We start from the raw sequence: 18,947 nt of genomic DNA on the forward strand, positions 1-18,947 counted from the left end.
GGAAGTCTGACTCAGAGCCCACTGCAGTGTACTCTTTCCTGTCCAAGTTGGGAGTTTTATGTGCCTTAAACAAATAGTACAGCTTAGAATACGAAAAAAAATTCAGATTAGGAAAACTATTAACCCTAGGAAATATTTATAGATATGTAAATATAAATGGACCGACATATGCTATATACATGCATATACACACACATGTGTATATATGTGTATATATATACATATACATATATGTATATATATAAATTTATGTATTTGAAAAATCACTCCTGTATAACCTGGCATTTTATATAAACCAAAAGACTCTTGTCTCTGATCAAACTCCTAAATATTTCAAGTGGTGATTAATTTTTACAAATACCAAATATCTATTAAGTGTTTCTAAAATTACTTGTCAGTCATTTACACAGTGATGCAATGGCATGTTTGAAATTTATGTATTACTTGCAACATCAGTTTTATAATATCATATTTCTACTCTATAAGCCAGAGAAACTGATTTCAAGTATGAAAGTTTAAAAGTTTAAAAATTCTAAAGTTTTTGTCAGTTTTACGGGAATGAAATTTAGGGGTGGCTGTTACTCAGCAGCCCTGCTGGAGGAGTCTAAAATATGTTTGCTTTTTCAAATCCTGAACACTCAGTGTAGAAAATATCTTCAGTCTTAATTATTTTTCACACTGTTTTTTCATACTGTGTTTTATTTATAAATGTGTTCTAGTTACATTTTCATTATTTTATTATTAAGAAGGCAATTAACTTATATTTTGTGTTTTTTAAACATAATCTAGATGAGGAAGAGGATGGCAAGACTCCAACTCAACCACTGTTGAAAAAAGGCAGGCATTTTTCATCATTTTATTTTAATCCTTTTCCTCATACTGTTAATTCTTTAACTCCAGTCTTATTATTTTCTTTCTTTACCTTGGTTTTTATTTCCATGGTGAGGTGATGTTACAGTTTTTTATTAAATGCAGATTAGAAAAATTATCATTAGGCCAACTAAAGCATTAAATTATCCCAGGAAAAGGTGATATATCAAAGACAAATTCTTTTAAATCAAAGACAAATTCTTTTAAATCATGGTAGTATTTCAGAAATATTCAAATCCTGAAAGTCAGTATTTTAATTTTTAAATTTAAACTGCATGGTTTAGATGATAAGTAGAGACACTGAGATAAGGTTTATTTACAGTGTCACTTGCATTCTTTACCATCAGTTGTACCCAGCCAAGTCCTTAATTTTGATACTAATATATTTCTCATTTCAAAAACTACAATATTTCTCACAGTCCTGCTGCGTTTGGGAGATACAGTCATGTCAACGTACATGAATTTTATGAGAAGGAGATAGAGGTGAGAGTTATGGAGCAGTGTGGTTTGGTAGCCATATTATTTCATCATGCAAAATCATTCGTCATGTTTTGCGTACATCATGGCAGCATGAAAAGTGAATGATAGACATTCTACAAAAGTGATCAGACTTCCTTCTGTGGATTTATGCTTTTAAAATTTGGTGTAGGGATTTCATTGTAGTCATTTGCTTGCTCACAGAGTCAGTGCTGATTTTTTTTTCTTCCTTTGTAATTCCTGGGGATACATAATGGGAACTCCCTTGATAAATTGTTCTTTAGACCTACAGTAGATGGGTGCCCTTCCTAGGAGTTCCCACAGTCTTTCTGTGGTTCAAAGAAAGATGTGGTGGTTATATGGCTTTAGAATTGGGCCTCACATATTGAGGGGACAAAAGTTAGGTAAAGATGAGGGAGTTTTTCCTTAGACTGAGAGGTTTCATTGTGATAACTGCATGATTGTATTGTTATGTCTCCCATTTCTTTCTGTCTTTTATATTACAGATAACAACGTTACATTTAAAATTTTTTTTGAGCTTTAAATTATTGAGAAACCAGATTACAAAAGAAATTATGTTGATGGAACGGGCATAAGCTTAATTTGCCCAGTTAGCCTGAAACAGCTTTTCAAAAATCAAAATCTAGCAATCATAATTTTCTTTAGTAGTTTTTATGATTCTCTTTCATTCAGAATGCTTCAAAATATTAGAAATTAGGCAAGATAATTTGGATGAGTTTAGGTATTGTACAGATATTATTTATCTGTAACCATTTTAAAAGTATATTTAAATTGTAAACATCTATAACCTTATGATTGATGTCATATATACAACTATCTACATTATAAACATTTGAATATACAAAAGTTAGGGAACTATGGGAATTTAGCAAAATATACTTTAATATTTACCTCCTCCCTAATATCTTATTTTTCTGCTTGATCCTTCAGAATCCAAAGGCCCTGCTGTGCCTTTAAATGTAGCTGACCAAAAGCTTCTTGAAGCCAGTACACAGTTTCAGAAAAAACAGGGAAAGAACACTATTGATGTCTGGTGGCTTTTTGATGATGGAGGTAAGGTTGCTAACACATGTTTTTAAGAAGTTTAAATTTTCTGAAGTTGTGGGGGTAGTACTAGGAAATGGTGTATACTCTTCATTGACCCCATTCCCGTTAAGCCAGGTCCCCCAAAGCAACAGGATTAGTTCCAGAATCAGGCATCACACTTCATTGTCCTGTCCCTTCAATATCCTTCAATTTGAAAGTTGCTCAGTCCTTCCTTGAGCTTCATGACTTTAACATTATTTTTTAGATATTACAGACCATTTTGTAGAATGTCACTTGATTTGGAGCGCTGTCTAATGATTCATCATAATTAGTTTCTGTGGGTAGAAATATCACAGAAGTGATGCTGTGCCCTTCTGTCTGTGTCTTATCACGTGGCACATAGTGTTGATTTGTCTCATCACTGGTGAAGGTAGCTTTGACCATTGAGTAAGGTGGTTTTCCCCAGGTTTATATACCGAAAAGTTATCGTTACCCCCTTTTATGATTATATTTGGGGCATGGGGAGTTACTTTGAGACTATGCACATATACCATCGTTACTGCTATTTTTGGCACCATCTTTAGCATCCATTGATATTTCTGCCCGAATTTATTCTTGCTGTTACTATTGTTGTGGTGTGTTTGTGGTTTCCAAATGATGATTTTTCCAATCCCGTCATTTCTTCATTTATTAGTTGGTGTTTAAATATAAAGAGGAGCTTTCTCTTTACTTCTACGTGGACTTATGGATTCCTATTTTATTCAGTGGATTATGATTTTTTCATTCTCATAGTTTGTTTTGATGTTGTCCCAGATTTGGCCAGCAGTATCCTCTTTAGGATAACTTCTGTGTCCATTTGTCATGGTCCAATCATTCTTTATTTTCTGATAAAATAAGACGTTCCAGGCTCAGTTTTGTACTTTACCTACACCAACACTTGAATCACCCTTTATCCAAAGAGGCTTGATTCCTTTTAGTGGAGAATGGTATTTAGAAACAAAGGTCAGGGCATTAGATATGCCCATTTCTACTAGGGTGTCACTGCTCCCAGGCCCTGTTAGTGGACAGATGTAGGAAACACACACACACACACACACACACACACACACACACACACACTTATTTGTATATACAGGTATAGATTGAAACCACTTCCATTGCAACACTGTAGGGTTCACTCCAGCTTCTCCCTTTTTATGTTTCTCATTCCATTGAGAAACATGGCTCCCGTTAGCTTCAGTGAATACTCTCTTTTCCTCAGTCCTGATATAACCAGTCTCCCTACCCTGCCAGGCCACTATCCCATTTCTTTGCCTTCCTCACATGGGCCCTGACTCCACTGGGCCTCCCTCCTTATTCAGGCCTGCCAAATGGCTTTTTGACTGAATTATTAAGGAAGGACTGAAAGAACAATTTTGTTTCATATTGAGTTATAATAAAGGTGTTTTTAGCAACTAACTTGAATTAAAAGTTCTTAATTGAGAAATTAGTGTTTTAATAAGGGATTTGTTATATTTTTATGATTCAGGTTTGACCTTATTGATACCTTATCTTCTGACTACCAAGAAAAAGTGGAAAGATTGTAAGATCAGAGTATTCATTGGTGGAAAAATAAACAGAATAGACCATGACCGGAGAGCGTAAGTCTGTTTTAAATTGATGGGCATTTATCTAGTAGTATTTCATTATTTCAATATAGATTTGATAGGGATAACAATTAGACAACACAGAAAATGTCATGTTGCTCTGCTCTGTAGTGAAGCTGAAAAGTCTAGTTAAACAAGTAAAACCTCATTCTCTTTAATTTAGTCTTAACGTTTAAGTTTAGATTCTTGGTTTTACTTATATGTAATATTTTTTAATATATTGACATTTTAGAAAATCTTTATTAAATACTTCCAGCATCAAAGTGTTAAGCAGCCTTTTTAAAAAAAAAAATCAGGGTAAAAAATACACATAAGTGATATTCGTATATGTGTTATATTTTGTAGACTTCTAGACAACAGAAATGCGGGATGGCATTGTCCATTTTCTTATTTCTGTCTGTCCTGTCACAATTCTAGTTCTGGTTTCATTGCTTTTCTAAGTACACTGTGTCTCATCTCTGAACATTTTGTAATATATCGTGCATATTGCTCCCAATTTCACGTTTAGAAAGCAAAGCTTTGATCATGTGATGCCTCTGCCCCAAATATTTTTAACTTCTTCTCTGTTACACACCATAGAGAGTCTAGGCGACAGGGCCCTTTATAATCTGTCCTCCTGTTTCCTTTCTGTCTATATCTCCTGTTCCCCCAAATACGCCTTATACTTCAGTTTACATTTCTGCATCTGCTCTAAACAAACATATGATTTCAGACTTTTACTTCTTTGCCTGCTCTCATCTGTCTACTACAAATAGTTCTTCACTTGCCTCCCTTCTCTGTTAAAATAACTCCATTCTTTAAAACCCCAGTACTTATTGTCACCTTCCTCATAACGCCTTCCCTGTTTCTTTCTAGTTGTTACATTCCCTTCCTGAAACATGATATACTTGATACCAATCATTACATTCTGAGGCTTGAATTATATTTATTTTCTTATCTTAGATTTGAGTTTTGTGGGTCCTACAACACATATTAGGCATTTAGTAGATTTACACTGGAGTTGAGCTAAGTGTTTATACATTTCAAATCATGAATTATGCAAGAAATACTAGTAATTTAAAAGTTAAACCTATAGCTTGTTTGTTTTCTGTTATCTTAATTTAGAAAACTCATTTTATTAAAAATAAAATCCTGTTTTGTTAATTGCTTTTCCTGTATGTGTGTTTCAACTTTTTTGTTGTTACCACCAAAGTTTAATTGCCAACTCTGCCTCCAAAAAGGTATTTATTTACTGAAAAATTAGAGGCTTATTGGAGCTCCTTTTCATGTTTGTCCCAGTTTTAAGAAAAAAAAAAAGCTGTGAACTTAATCTGCCATCAGTTATAGCTTCAGTTTTGCCCGAAAAGTCAGAGTTGGACCTTGAAATATGCCTTCTTCGTGGATAGAAGAATAATCCAAAAATAATTTTTAAATAACTGTGTACTAGTTTTTACTGAAATACATATACTTACCAATATAATTTGACTAAAATTAACTTTAAAAAAACTAGTTGCCATTCAAATTTCGTTATTAATGTCTTGCTCTGTCCATTCATTATTGGATACTAAGGAGAGATTCAGAGAAAGTAAAAGAATACAACACAAGTTTCTACTCAGAATTTAGATGTCTACTTTGTGAATGAACAGTAACTCATTTAGATGTCTACTTTGTAAGTTAATTCAGATGGACTCTGTTTAGTACCTGGTAGACTTTTCCTATAAATCATATAGATTCAGCCCTAAATAGAATAAGAATACTTCTATATACATCCTTCCTGTGTCTCAATGCTTGCTTTTGTTCTAGGATGGCTACTTTGCTTAGCAAGTTCCGGATAGACTTCTCTGATATCATGGTCTTAGGAGATATTAATACTAAACCAAAGAAAGAAAAGTAAGTTATTGGATTAATTGCTTTGTATAAATTTCTGATTCTTATGGATGACATACTCAGACACCCTAACAGATCATTTAACTTAAACTAATTACCTGGGGATTTTGCCTGCTGTTAGTTACATGTGAAGTCAACTTGTTTTTAATCTAGCAGATAGTTGGCATGCCTATTGCAGATATTGAAGTAAGTCTAAAGGGTTTTTAACATTTAGAGAAGAATTCAATTACTGATTTACAAGTAGTTTTTGAAAATCATTAGTGCCACAGAAATTCCACATGGTTCTTTAAATTTCCATTGTTCATTATGACCACTCAGTCCTTACTCCACCTGGGTAATACTTTCCACTATTTTGTTTTTTTACTAAAATAGGGGATAAAAAAAATCTAAGAATTTGCCTATAGTAATTGCATTCAGAATTCTCAAGAGTCAAAGAAAAGTAGACTCGTGGACTATTCTACCTGGAAATGGTATATGGAAGTTGTTATAATTATACATGTTTATATTACTGTACATAATTTTAATTACTCTCAGATATATGTTGAATATATGATGAAGCTGGTATAAAGAATTCATTTTAAGTAGAAAACAGTAAGGTATACCCTGTAAGGTTGTAGTCAGGGAGACATTTTTTTTCTCTTATAGAACAATATGTACTAGGAGATTTGTATGAGACTGATTCTGAAAAATAAGTTTTTCACATTCATAGAGGATTAGAATGCTGTTCATGTTCTTCTACTATCTTTTGTCCTATTTAGTATCTTTGGACCTACAGCTTAATTCTGCATCTTAAATGTTTAATATCTGCCCTTTCCTCCCTTCAAAATGTTCTAGTACCTTTTCTTACACTACTTCTCTTCAGTGGTACTTGAACTGGGAAAGCAATTGAGTGTTTTGAGTAAAGGAGTAACACAATTAGACTTATTATTTAACAGGATCATTTTGGCTTATGTGATGAAATTTATTTAGGTTGGCGGGCTGGGGTATAGGAGCAGGGGCAGATACAAGGAAACCTGCATTAGCAGTTAAAATTGCAGTTCTTTTATTATGAATATGGTTCTAAATTTCTAATCAGTTAGAGAAACTATTATTGCTATTATCAAAATAAATTGCCAGAGTGATTGTTATAGTCAGAGTATGGAAGGGAGCACAATAGTTGGAAAACACTAACTTCTGAAGTTATAATTATACTAACTTTTCAAGTTATAATTTAGTGTTTAAGATCTTACTGTTAAGTAATTCAGCATAAGGTTAATTATCTGTATTCTGTTTTTCTAAGTATTGTAGCTTTTGATGAAATGATTGAGCCATACAGACTTCATGAAGATGATAAAGAACAAGATATTGCAGATAAAATGAAAGAAGATGAACCATGGCGAATAACAGATAATGAGCTTGAACTTTATAAGACCAAGGTATTCTTTCTCTCCTGCTTCCTTTTCATTAATCTTCCATGTGATTTTTTAAAAAAAATACTTAAGACATATGTATCAAGAACTGCAGTTGGACATTAAAAGGATCATACACCATGATCAAGTGGGGTTTATGCCAGGAATGCAAGGATTCTTCAGTATACACAAATCAATCAATGTGATACACCATATTAACAAATTGAAGGAGAAAAACCATATGATCATCTCAATAGATGCAGAAAAAGTTTTTGACAAAATTCAACACCATTTATGACAAAAACCCTCCAGAAAGTAGGCATAGAGGGAACTTTCCTCAACATAATAAAGGCCATATATGACAAACCCACAGCCAACATCGTCCTCAATGGTGAAAAATTGAAACCATTTCCACTAAGATCAGGAAAAAGACAAGGTTGCCCACTCTGACCACTATTATTCAACATAGTTTTGGAAGTTTTAGCCATAGCAATCAGAGAAGAAAAAGGAATAATAGGTATCCAAATTGGAAAAGAAGAAGTAAAGCTGTCACTGTTTGCAGAGGACATGATACTATACAGAGAGAATCCTAAAGATGCTACCAGAAAACTACAAGAGCTAATCAATGAATTTGGTAAAGTAGCAGAATACAAAATTAATGCACAGAAATCTCTAGCATTCCTATACACTAATGATGAAAAATCTGAAAGTAAAATTAAGGAAACACTCCCATTTACCATTGCAACAAAAAGAGTAAAATACCTAGGAATAAACCTACCTAAGGAGACAAAAGACTTGTATGCAGAAAATTATAAGACCCTGATGAAAGAAATTAAAGATGATACAAATAGATGGAGAGATATACCATGTTCTTGGATTGGAAGAATCAACATTGTGAAAATGACTCTACTACCCAAAGCAATCTACAGATTCAAGGCAATCCCTATCAAACTACCACTGGCATTTTTCACAGAACTAGAACAAAAAATTTCACAATTTGTATGGAAACACAAAAGACCCCGAATAGCCAAAGCAATCTTGAGAAAGAAAAACGGAGCTGGAGGAATCAGGCTCCCTGACTTCAGACTATACTACAAAGCTACAGTAATCAAGGCAGTATGGTACTGGCACAAAAACAGAAATATAGATCAATGGAACAGGATAGAAAGCCCCGAGATAAACCCACACACATATGGTCACCTTACCTTTGATAAAGGAGGCAAGAATATACAATGGAGAAAAGACAGCCTCTTCAATAAGTGGTGCTGGGAAAACTGGACAGCTACATGTAAAAGTATGAAATTAGAACACTCCCTAACACCATACACAAAAATAAACTCAAAATGGACTAAAAACCTAAATGTAAGGCCAGACACTATCAAACTCTTAGAGGAAAACATAGGCAGAACACTCTTTGACATAAATCACAGCAAGATCCTTTTGACCCACCTCCTAGAGAAATGGAAATAAAAACAAAAATAAACAAATGGGACCTAATGAAACTTAAAAGCTTTTGCACAGCAAAGGAAACCATAAACAAGACCAAAAGACAACCCTCAGAATGGGAGAAAATATTTGCAAATGAAGCAACTGACAAAGGATTAATCTCCAAAATTTACAAGCAGCTCATGCAGCTCCATATCAAAAAAACGAACAACCCAATCCAAAAATGGGCAGAAGACCTAAATAGATATTTCTCCAAAGAAGATATACAGATTGCCAACAAACACGTGAAAGGATGCTCAACATCATTAATCATTAGAGAAATGCAAATCAAAACTACAATGAGGTATCACCTCACACCTGTCAGAATGGCCATCATCAAAAAAATCTACAAACAATAAATACTGGAGAGGGTGTGGAGAAAAGGGAATCCTCCTGCACTGTTGGTGGGAATGTAAATTGATACAGCCACTATGCAGAACAGTATGGAGGTTCCTTAAAAAACTAAAAATAGAACTACCACATGTCCCAGCAATCCCACTACTGGGCATATACCCTGAGAAAACCAAAGTTCAGAAAGAGTCAAGTACCACAGTGTTCATTGCAGCTCTATTTACAATAGCCAGGACGTGGAAGCAACCTAAGTGTCCATCGACAGATGAATGGATAAAGAAGATGTGGCACATATATACAATGGAATATTACTCAGCCATAAAAAGAAACGAAATTGAGTTATTTGTAGTGAGGTGGATGGACCTAGAGTCTGTCATACAGAGTGAAGTAACTCAGAAAGAGAAAAACAAATACCGTATGCTAACACATATATATGGAATCTAAGAAAAAAAAAAAGTTCATGAAGAACCTAGGGGCAAGAGCGGAATAAAGACACAGACCTACTAGAGAATAGACTTGAGGATATGGGGAGGGGGGAAGGGTAAGCTGTGACAAAGTGAGAGAGTGGCATGGACATATATACACTACCAAACGTAAAATAGATAGCTAGTGGGAAGCAGCCGCATAGCACAGGGAGATCAGCTCGGTGCTTTGTGACCACCTAGCAGGGTGGGATAGGGAGGGTGGGAGGGAGGGAGACGCAAGAGGGAAGAGATATGGGAACATATGTATATGTATAACTGATTCACTTTGTTATAAAGCAGAAACTAACACACCATTGTAAAGCAATTATACTCCAATAAAGATGTTAAAAATAAAAAAGAACTGCGTTTGGTTATGAGAGGAACCAGTGGTGTAAACTAAATCTACTTTAAGTTGTAATTATATTTGGATAGTGCAAAGCATTAATTTTTTTTAAAATTCGGGAAAAGATATTTTTATTATACCAAAATTGATTTTGGTTGCTTTTTGTCTACTTAATAGCTTTATGAACCAGGGTAAATTCCAGTTTTCAAAAGGTCTAGTAATGACTTTGTTCTGTTTCATTTCAGACATACCGGCAGATCAGGTTAAATGAATTATTAAAGGAACATTCAAACACAGCTAATATCATTGTCATGTAAGTAATGCCTATACTAAGATTTTCTTGGGTATTCATTTTATGATAATTCAATTAGGATTCATTTCTATTACCAAGTATATATCTATATATCATCCATAATGACTTTGTGGTTATGAGGAAAAAAACTTATTAAATACACTTTGCTTTAAGCATATGAAGAAATCATTTAAGATAGGAGGAAAGAAAAACAAAAATATTAACCTTAAGCTTGCATGAATCTAAGTACTTCTTTATCATAATAGTTTATTCTGTGATTTTTTTCCTTTATCCTTTTTCCCACTTTTAAAAAATCCCTTAGCTTTGGAAACACCGCAGCATAGCCATCAACATTTGTGGGGTATGAGGGCTGCAAGTTAAAACGTCGATCCCAGGCTGCTTCTTCATAGAAATAACTCCATCAAGTTACGTGGAGGATTAAATTTAAAAAGTAGTTCCTATCTCAATTCCCACCAAGTTCCCACACACAAAATTTACATCTAGACGCATTGTCTTCACATTGAATATCGATGCTTATGCTTACTCTGGCTTTTCCTCCACTAAACCAGGTTAGCTAGATCTTTCTTGAACCCAAATTTTCTCAGTCCTGGAGCCTGGGCCCTTATATAGGTAAAGAAGGCTCAGATCTCTGGAACATGCCAAATGATGAAATAAAGTAAGGCCAAAATATTGTTATTTTGATTAACAACAAATATTTAATACACCAGAAAATTTCAGATTTTGCTGATGACAATTAAGTATCTGTAATGGAAGTCACTAAAACATAGAAATCTAGAGAGAGACACTCTGTGGAGCAACTGGACATACTATCACTATCTACAAATGGAAATGAGAGTCCAGAGAGAAATAAAAGAAATTGAATATTAATATGTAGAATTAATTATGTTTGAATTTCATTTGTCCATGTATAGTTACCACTATCGAAATTAAGATAGAAACGTCCCTTTCTCCTGAAAGAATTCTAAGGGGAAATTTGAGGTTTAATGTTAGATACCAAATGTGTTAGGGTTTATAGAAATATTTATTTGCTATTCTTAAGAAATTTCTGAGAAATATTTTGTTCAAACTTGAAAAAAATGGGAATAATTATATATGAGTATAGTAGTTACTATACTATATGCAGAATTTCCCTGCACTCAAAAATATTCTGTAACTATAGTAATTTTTAGTTACTATTACTGTGACTTAATTTATAATTCTTACTACATTTTATTCTTCTCAACTTAAATGCATTGTCTAATTTCCTTTCTTTTTTTGATACCAGGAGTCTCCCAGTTGCACGAAAAGGTGCTGTGTCTAGTGCTCTCTACATGGCATGGTTAGAAGCTCTATCCAAGGACCTACCACCAATTCTCCTAGTCCGTGGGAATCATCAGAGTGTCCTTACCTTCTATTCTTAAATGTTCTGTCTGCACAGTGGACAGCCCTCCAGACGGTACTTCAGTGCCTAGTGAAGTAACTGCTATCACTGAAATCTTCAATGACACGTTAACATCACAATGGCAAACTGACTTATTTTCACTATTTCATTAATTTGAAAGCACACAGAGAAGTTGCTCCATTGCTATGTGTATGGAGACTTCAGTTTTAGTCAATTCCGTATCTCTATCTTAGTGAATGATGACTCCTTGTTGTTGGACTGAAGCTTGTGAGAGTTAAGTTTTCCTTTGCTACTTGAATAGCAATAAAAGTGTGTTATTTTTTGATTGATGAAAGGAGTACAAAAAGCCTTTAGCCTTGAGGTGCCTTCTGAAATTAACCAAATTTCATCACTATATCCTCTTTTATAAATTTGTAGAATGTCAAACTTTGCCTTCAGCTATTTTTATTTCTAGTCTCTTTCACCTTAAAATAAAATGGACACTGCTTTTCTTTTTCCATTGACCAATTAGTGTTGAGTACTGTATGTTTTCTATTACTTTTGTAAAGGTGTCTGTCAGATATTAAAGGGGAGAATTAGGGCGAGTTAATGAAAATGCAAGAAAAAAAATGGGAACCAAAAAGTGACCCCAAGTTTAGGTTTGCATGAATATGTATAAATGTAGATCTAGGAGAAAAAAGGCCAAATAGACTTTTTTTTTTTTTTAAACCTCTAATTGGCTGTTATTTATATCTTATTTGATTATTATTTCTTGAAACCTTAGGGAAGGTTGAAGATTTATCCAGTACTTCTATATATCATGCTGAAAAATCACATATTGTCATTCTTTAGACAAAAATCTTTAAGATCATTTGTATTTATTAGAAGAAAGATCTGTCCTAATTTAGAGTTTTCCTCAAATCTGAGGGACTTTTATGAAATGCTAGAAGACTTTCCTGGAGGAAAATTAGACAAAGCATTGTTGTTTAATAGAATATTTCAGTAAACACATGGAATATCACTGTATCATCCTTTTTATAAATAATTAAAATATTTAGTGTTTCATTGAATGGTTAAATGGACCACTGGTTTCTTAGTGAAATGTTTTTAGGCTTAATTCATTCAATTGTCAAGTTCATAGTCTTAATTAATATACTCAGGTTTGAACAGATTATTCTGAACGTTTAAATTTAATCCATTCTTAATACTTTAAAACTTTTGTGTTAAGAAAAACTGCCAGTTTGTGCTTTTGAAATGTCTGTTTTGACATCATAGTCTACTAGTACCGTTTTGACAGTGCATTATGTACTGTTACTAAAAGCTTTATATGCAATTATTAATGTGAAGTTTTTCATTTTTTATTCAAGGAAGGATTTCCTAGAAACATTTCAAGGGATAATATATCTACATATCTGTATGTGTGTGTGTATATGTATATGCATACACAGATGCATATGTGTATTTATAATGACGTTGCTGGTTTTTTGCATTTTAAAGTGATCAAGATTCATCAGATTAAATTTTTTTGTTTCAGTAAACATGAGTTCACAGATTGAAAGACAGGTTTCATGGAGAACAAAGGTGATCATTTGAAGGGCATATAACTTCACACAGTTATCATTCAGTTAGAAAATGGAGAACATTTCATCTAAAGTACTGTTCAGTGTGTTCATTGGTATAAGTTTCACTGGTGAAGAGTTTATGTAGGTTTTCATGAATCTTGATAGAAATCTATAAAATTACTACTGTTGTTCAGTAGTGCAATATTTTTGCTGCATGAGTATGAACTAAGTTAACACCATAAAGGAGATCTGATAATAATTTTAAATTCAGAATGTTAAGAGAATGAGGTAATTGTTTTTCTAACAGTTTTTTCCAATGTTATAACTCATAGCATTGTACCATTTATTGGAGGTTTTGTAGTGTTTGGAGGGAAAGACAGTAGAAATGTCATATTATTCAGTAAACAATATCATGTTTGAACTTTTAAAATGGTTAATAGGGCATAACTGAGTGCTGCTATCTTGAAATGTGCACAGGTACACATACTTTTTTTTCTCATTCAGGAAAACATCGTTGTGATCTATACTGCAGGAACCAAATGTCATGCATCATACATATGTGTATAAAGTACATAAAATATATCTAAATATGCATAATGGGGGAGGGTAATATTGTCTGTGAAATAATGTTAAGAAGCTTTTCACTTTAAAAAAAAAATGCATTACTTTCACTTAACACTAGATACCAGGTCAAAATTTTCAAGGTTGTTGTAGTGCTCTAATAAATTTCAGCAATTAATTCTTAGAGATGCTAGCTAGTGTTGAAGCTATTCTACTCTATTTTATTTATGCTGAATTTGATTATTTTAATGCCAAAATTTTTTAAGTTCTAATCATTGGTGATAACTTGGAAATACATAATTATGTAATGGCATATGACAGGTCATTATTTCTATAGGTAAAAATTCAGTGGGTTTAGAGAATGGTGGTGTTAAGGTGATTATTAACAGTTAATTAAATCAAATATTTATTTGTTACATTATTTCATTTGTATTTTAGGTTTCCTTTTACATTCTTTTTTTATGCTTTCTGACATTACATATTTTTAAAGACTATGGAAAAATAATTTAAAGATTTGAGCTCTGGTGGATGTTTATCTACTAAGTTTGAAAATGTAATATTTTGATAATACTGTACTATAACTGTCACACAAATGGTTTTCTAATGTTTTACTGTTGAGTATTGCAGTTGCTGCTTTGTACAGAGGTTACTGCAATAAAGGAAGTGGATTCATTAAAACAATTTAATGTCTACTCTTATATTTTATCTGTTTTATAAATCTATGTCAGCTTTGTGATTTAACCACATTTATACAATTTACTTCATGGATGTCTGAGCTTTTTAAATGGCTTTTACTTTAATATTCATGCCTTGGAAAAGTTGTTTGAAATTTTTCACTATCCTTAAGCCTTTGGAATAATCACTAGTTATATTGACAGTGAGATTGAGCCATATCAGATGCAGCTCATTTTGATATTTTGGAAATGATTTAACTTTTCTAATTCTGCTTTATTTGTCTTTTGGTTAAATCACATGGTTATGAATGAGGAAACTAGAAGATTAAAATGGATTCATAGCCCCTGAGTATAATCTGATTCTTTTCTTCCTAAGATTTTTGGCAAAGCTAATTTACAGTTTTACAAAGCATTTTCACTTTATCATTTGAACATTACAGTAGGTGTGTTATATGTTCAGGATGGCTATTTCTCTCTCTTCTACTATTTAGCTTGGAGCATTGTAGCAAGTTTCCCAAGGTCATGTCAACGAAGGATGTTGGCCTAGAGCACAGATCTTTCATCTTCAGGGATGTCACCGTTATACATTCACTGCTGCCTGATCCATAACTTAATGGCTGGGATAGATTGGTCATCTCCAAACTACTCATACTTATCTGCCCAGCAAGTGTGTGCTCAGGTAATACAAATTACAGTTACAAGTATAGATTGGCCACAGGCTACCTAATAGATCTGAAACAAATATAAGTGTCCATTGTATGATCTTTGCTTTTTGCTTATTCTCTAATAAGCTGCTGTTCAGGCCAGTTTGCTCACTTCTTTGTGTATGTGTGTGGGGTGTTTAAGAGAGAATTCAAAGGCAGCTATGAATGTGGCATTTACCATCAGAGCATCCAGTGGTTTTCAAAACAGGAGTAATTACATATTTGAGCCAGCAGGGTTTTTTTGTTCTTTCACTGGGAATAAAATGCTTTGATACACTTCTGTCTTTGTTTATGTATCAACAGGATGTCTGTAGGATCAGAGGAAATAGATGGTAGTTTAACTATTTGAGTAAAGACAGCACAAGTCCTAGGATGCACTCATCAGAAAGTACTTTTTAGCTAGTTCAGATAGTAGATACATAAAAGGTATTGGTGGGTTAATCAGTTAGACATACATTTTTTTGTAGACTACTAAAATACCTGAAGAACTCAGTCTCCTTATAGAGTCTGGAGGCAATGGTTATAGACCTGTTTTACGTGTGGCATAGGAGTTTCAGGTAGGCTATTAAATGGTAGCATTAAGAACTTCAGCCCATTTTCCCCTTGAATCTACAACTGAATTTTGTGTTAGACAAGGTTAAGAGTTAGAAACTACTGTTTTAGAGGAAAATGTGAAGACTTCTGAATATGTCTCCTCCTGCAGCCTTACTTGTGGCTGCTGTCTTCACAGATCAGGAACTCATTCCCAAAAATGATGGTGTCTTTTTAACACATATCCTTTGTTCCACTTTTCTGGGATATGAATGCCAATTAGCAAGATACTCTGCCCACAGCTACAAATGAAATTTACTTGTTTGATCCACAGAATAGGATCAGTGATCCATGGATACTGAATGCAAAAACAGACGTCCCAGACTCAGTACTTGTCAGAATTTCATTAGAATACTGCTAATTAAGCTTTGGGGGTAGAGAATTGTGGAGATTTTATTCTGGAAGTATTAACTTAGTCTGAAAAAGGGAAGTAGTTTACAGGATAAATTCATATCCAGCTCATATCTCTAATAACAGAGTAAAAACTTTTAAAAGTAAGGAGGCAGTGTGTTTTTGATTTACATATAGTACACATAAGGCATATAACAACTACTACTGTAAGATATGATTGCATTTGCTCTTTTAAAATCAAGTCCCAAGTAACCCATTTTTAAAAGGAGGTCATCACAATTTGAAAAGGAATGAGCTTTAAGAGTTTATCTGTATGAACAATATAACACAGGTTATTTTTATTTCAAGCACACAACATTTTTGCTTAAGCCATGAAAACTCCTTCGAGTTTCCTAGAAGTGTTACTAGTCAAGACATTTAAAAGATGACAAGGACTATTTGGGAATTGGGGTGGGGGTAGTAGGATGGAAAGTTACACTCCAAGAAAGGTTCATGGATTGTGAAAGATCGCTTTTATGGCTAAAAGTCTTGCATTCATTCTTCCTTCTGGGAAACAGTGAATTGTGAAGAATGGAAGTTAACTGTTTTTGTTGTTTCTTTTTTTTTGTTTTTTTTTCCTGAATTTTAAAATCTGTTGATTTTAATCAGCATCTCCTATTAGCTACATGGTACTAATCTCAGAGGTATGACCTCTTTCAGGTAGTCTTTCTCTATGGCTGTTCCATCAGTAAAGATAATCCTTTGTTTACTATCAATGCACCTGTGAGTTTAGCATTCTTGACATAAATTTCACAGTTGGTGTTTTTCAGAAAATTGAAGATAGGGAAGCACAGATGTATTATGTATTGAAACACTCACTAGAAGAGTGGTTCTCAAACTTTAGTGTGCATCAGAATCACCTGGAGAGTTTGTTAAAACCTAATTGCTCCTGCCAATCTCTGTTCTGAGTGAAATTCCTCCCCTTCACAAATGCAGCTTCTCAGTATAACCCTCCTTTCTTTATGGTGGTCTTTGTCCTTTACTCATGCCTTATCTGTTAAGTTTCTTCCACAGGGTACACTTATTTCCATGTCCTCAGCTGTGAATTCAGATAATGACCTCCCTTCCACATTCCTCAGTGTTTTCCTTTTATGTTAGATCTTCTTCAGTGGTAGGAATAGAACCTAAAGCACACTAACAGAAAAAGAAGTCCAGGAAGACAGCTCAGTTCAGGGACTCAAGTTTGTGTAAAAGCAGAGACTCTAAGGTTCTGTCTCTACCTTTCCTTCTCTCTCCTTTGCCTCTCTTGGCTTGACTTGATTCTTCAGGTAAGACTGTCACTGCATAGTGTGCTCTATGGCTTCTGAAAAAAACAACTCAATCCCAGTAGTTCAACAACTGTAGTAAAAAGGTGGTATGTTGATGGCTACAATAACCTCATTAGTTTTCAGGAGCCATGCCCTCTTCTTTGGGTTTGCCCTGGAGTCTGGGGTTTATGTAGCCCAGGAAATTAGGGAAGGGCCTCAGCTCTTTGGTCTACACCAGTGGCTGGTTCCTTCTCCAGGTACTGGCTTGCCCAGGTTCCAGAGGTTGATTCAAAGGTGAACAGCTCTCAGGCCAAACCCAAGCCACTGACAGCTTTACTAGGTTTCCAAGCTCTGCAGCCAAATGCTTCATATCCACTCCCCTCCCTGTCTTCCAACCCAGCCATCCCTGACTCAAAGTTTCTGTTCACAGGGTATTTGGCAGTGGATTCCTGATTCCCTAGTCTGCAGCAACCCCATTTGCACACCCATCTTGTCCTTTCTCCTTAGGGAAGTATCTCTCCAGAACCCCCTCCCACCCCAGTCCCTGCCCACACTGGGGGGGTCAGCCTCCCCCAACCCCAGAACAAGAACCAGGCTTTCCCTTCCCCTTTCCCTGACAATGGTCCTCATGGGAAAATTTAGAAAAGCTCAGTTAGTAGGCTCCAGTTCACAGAAGATTCTGCTTTTCCTACAGTATCTAGAAATGCAATAGCCATTTAGAAATGCATTTAGAATGGTAATAGGGTCTTCCCTCACCAAAATAGGCAGAGTACTGTACTTTTTCTAAAGAAATTGAAAGCAGTTTGATTTTTCCTACTATGTTGCACTAAATTCTCAGCAGCTTACCCTGTTACCCTTGAACCATGCCCAGGCAATGGTAAGCCCCAAAAAGATTTAACAAGTGTAGTGCAGGATTAACTTCTCTGGAGAAGACATACATTACCCCCAGCCTACAGTAGAGGGAGCCAGTGGGCACCGGTGGCATCCGTATCAGATGGAAGGTCATTACAATAGTTCGAGAGAGAGACATCAGGGGAGTGGAGGGTATTGAACCAAGTGAGTAGCAGGAAGAATTGAAAGAGTTTAGATTCAGAAAACATATTGAGAAAGAGTTTTTAAAGGCAATAGGATGTAGTGTGGTTAGGAGGAGAGACTAGCGGATGAGGTGAGGATGACATCGAGGTTTCTGGCTTGGGCCACGGGCAGATGGTGAAATTGAAACAGGAAGCCGAGCAAGTCCGGGGAAAGGTGTGCATGTGGGAGGAAGATAAAGGAGCTGTTTAGAACATGAGTTTAAGATAAGATTCAGGGTCTGGAACCCAACACGACAATTAGCTATTGAACACTGAAATAATTTACCAATACAATTGGGACTAGAGCCTTCTTTAGAAGCAATACTTAAATTATGCTGATTTCATTCCACCGTTACTGTTTACTTAGGTTTTCTATTTCTTGTTGTGTCAGTTTTAAAAATCCTTCATTAAATGTTTATTCCTATGTATTGAAATTTCTAGCAATTCGAGCATGATTTGATAATCTCAAACTTTATACACTTGATATATTCATTTTCTTTTTTACATTTTTTTTCTCCTTTCTCAATTGGATTTG

At 34.6% G+C, this 18,947-nt stretch overlaps 1 protein-coding gene across 2 annotated transcripts in view; it reads left to right on the forward strand.

The window, feature by feature from the left end:
* SLC12A2 (solute carrier family 12 member 2) overlaps window positions 1-14,414 on the forward strand; it is a 115,088-nt gene extending 100,674 nt beyond the window's left edge. The window contains exons 21-27 of one of the 2 annotated variants that reach the window (XM_082380696.1): window positions 790-837; window positions 2,299-2,421; window positions 3,923-4,034; window positions 5,823-5,909; window positions 7,186-7,321; window positions 10,183-10,250; window positions 11,515-14,414. In XM_082380696.1, the coding sequence (XP_082236822.1) occupies window positions 790-837; window positions 2,299-2,421; window positions 3,923-4,034; window positions 5,823-5,909; window positions 7,186-7,321; window positions 10,183-10,250; window positions 11,515-11,650 (710 nt within the window). In that variant the 3' untranslated portion in view covers window positions 11,651-14,414. The remainder of the gene's footprint in view (window positions 1-789; window positions 838-2,298; window positions 2,422-3,922; window positions 4,035-5,822; window positions 5,910-7,185; window positions 7,322-10,182; window positions 10,251-11,514) is intronic. The other variant, XM_082380695.1, reaches the window with a different exon arrangement.
* Window positions 14,415-18,947: the final 4,533 nt, after the last annotated feature.

The sequence above is a fragment of the Balaenoptera borealis genome (genome assembly GCF_965194805.1).
Source record: "Balaenoptera borealis genome assembly, chromosome: 2".
NCBI classification, from domain to species: domain Eukaryota; kingdom Metazoa; phylum Chordata; class Mammalia; order Artiodactyla; family Balaenopteridae; genus Balaenoptera; species Balaenoptera borealis.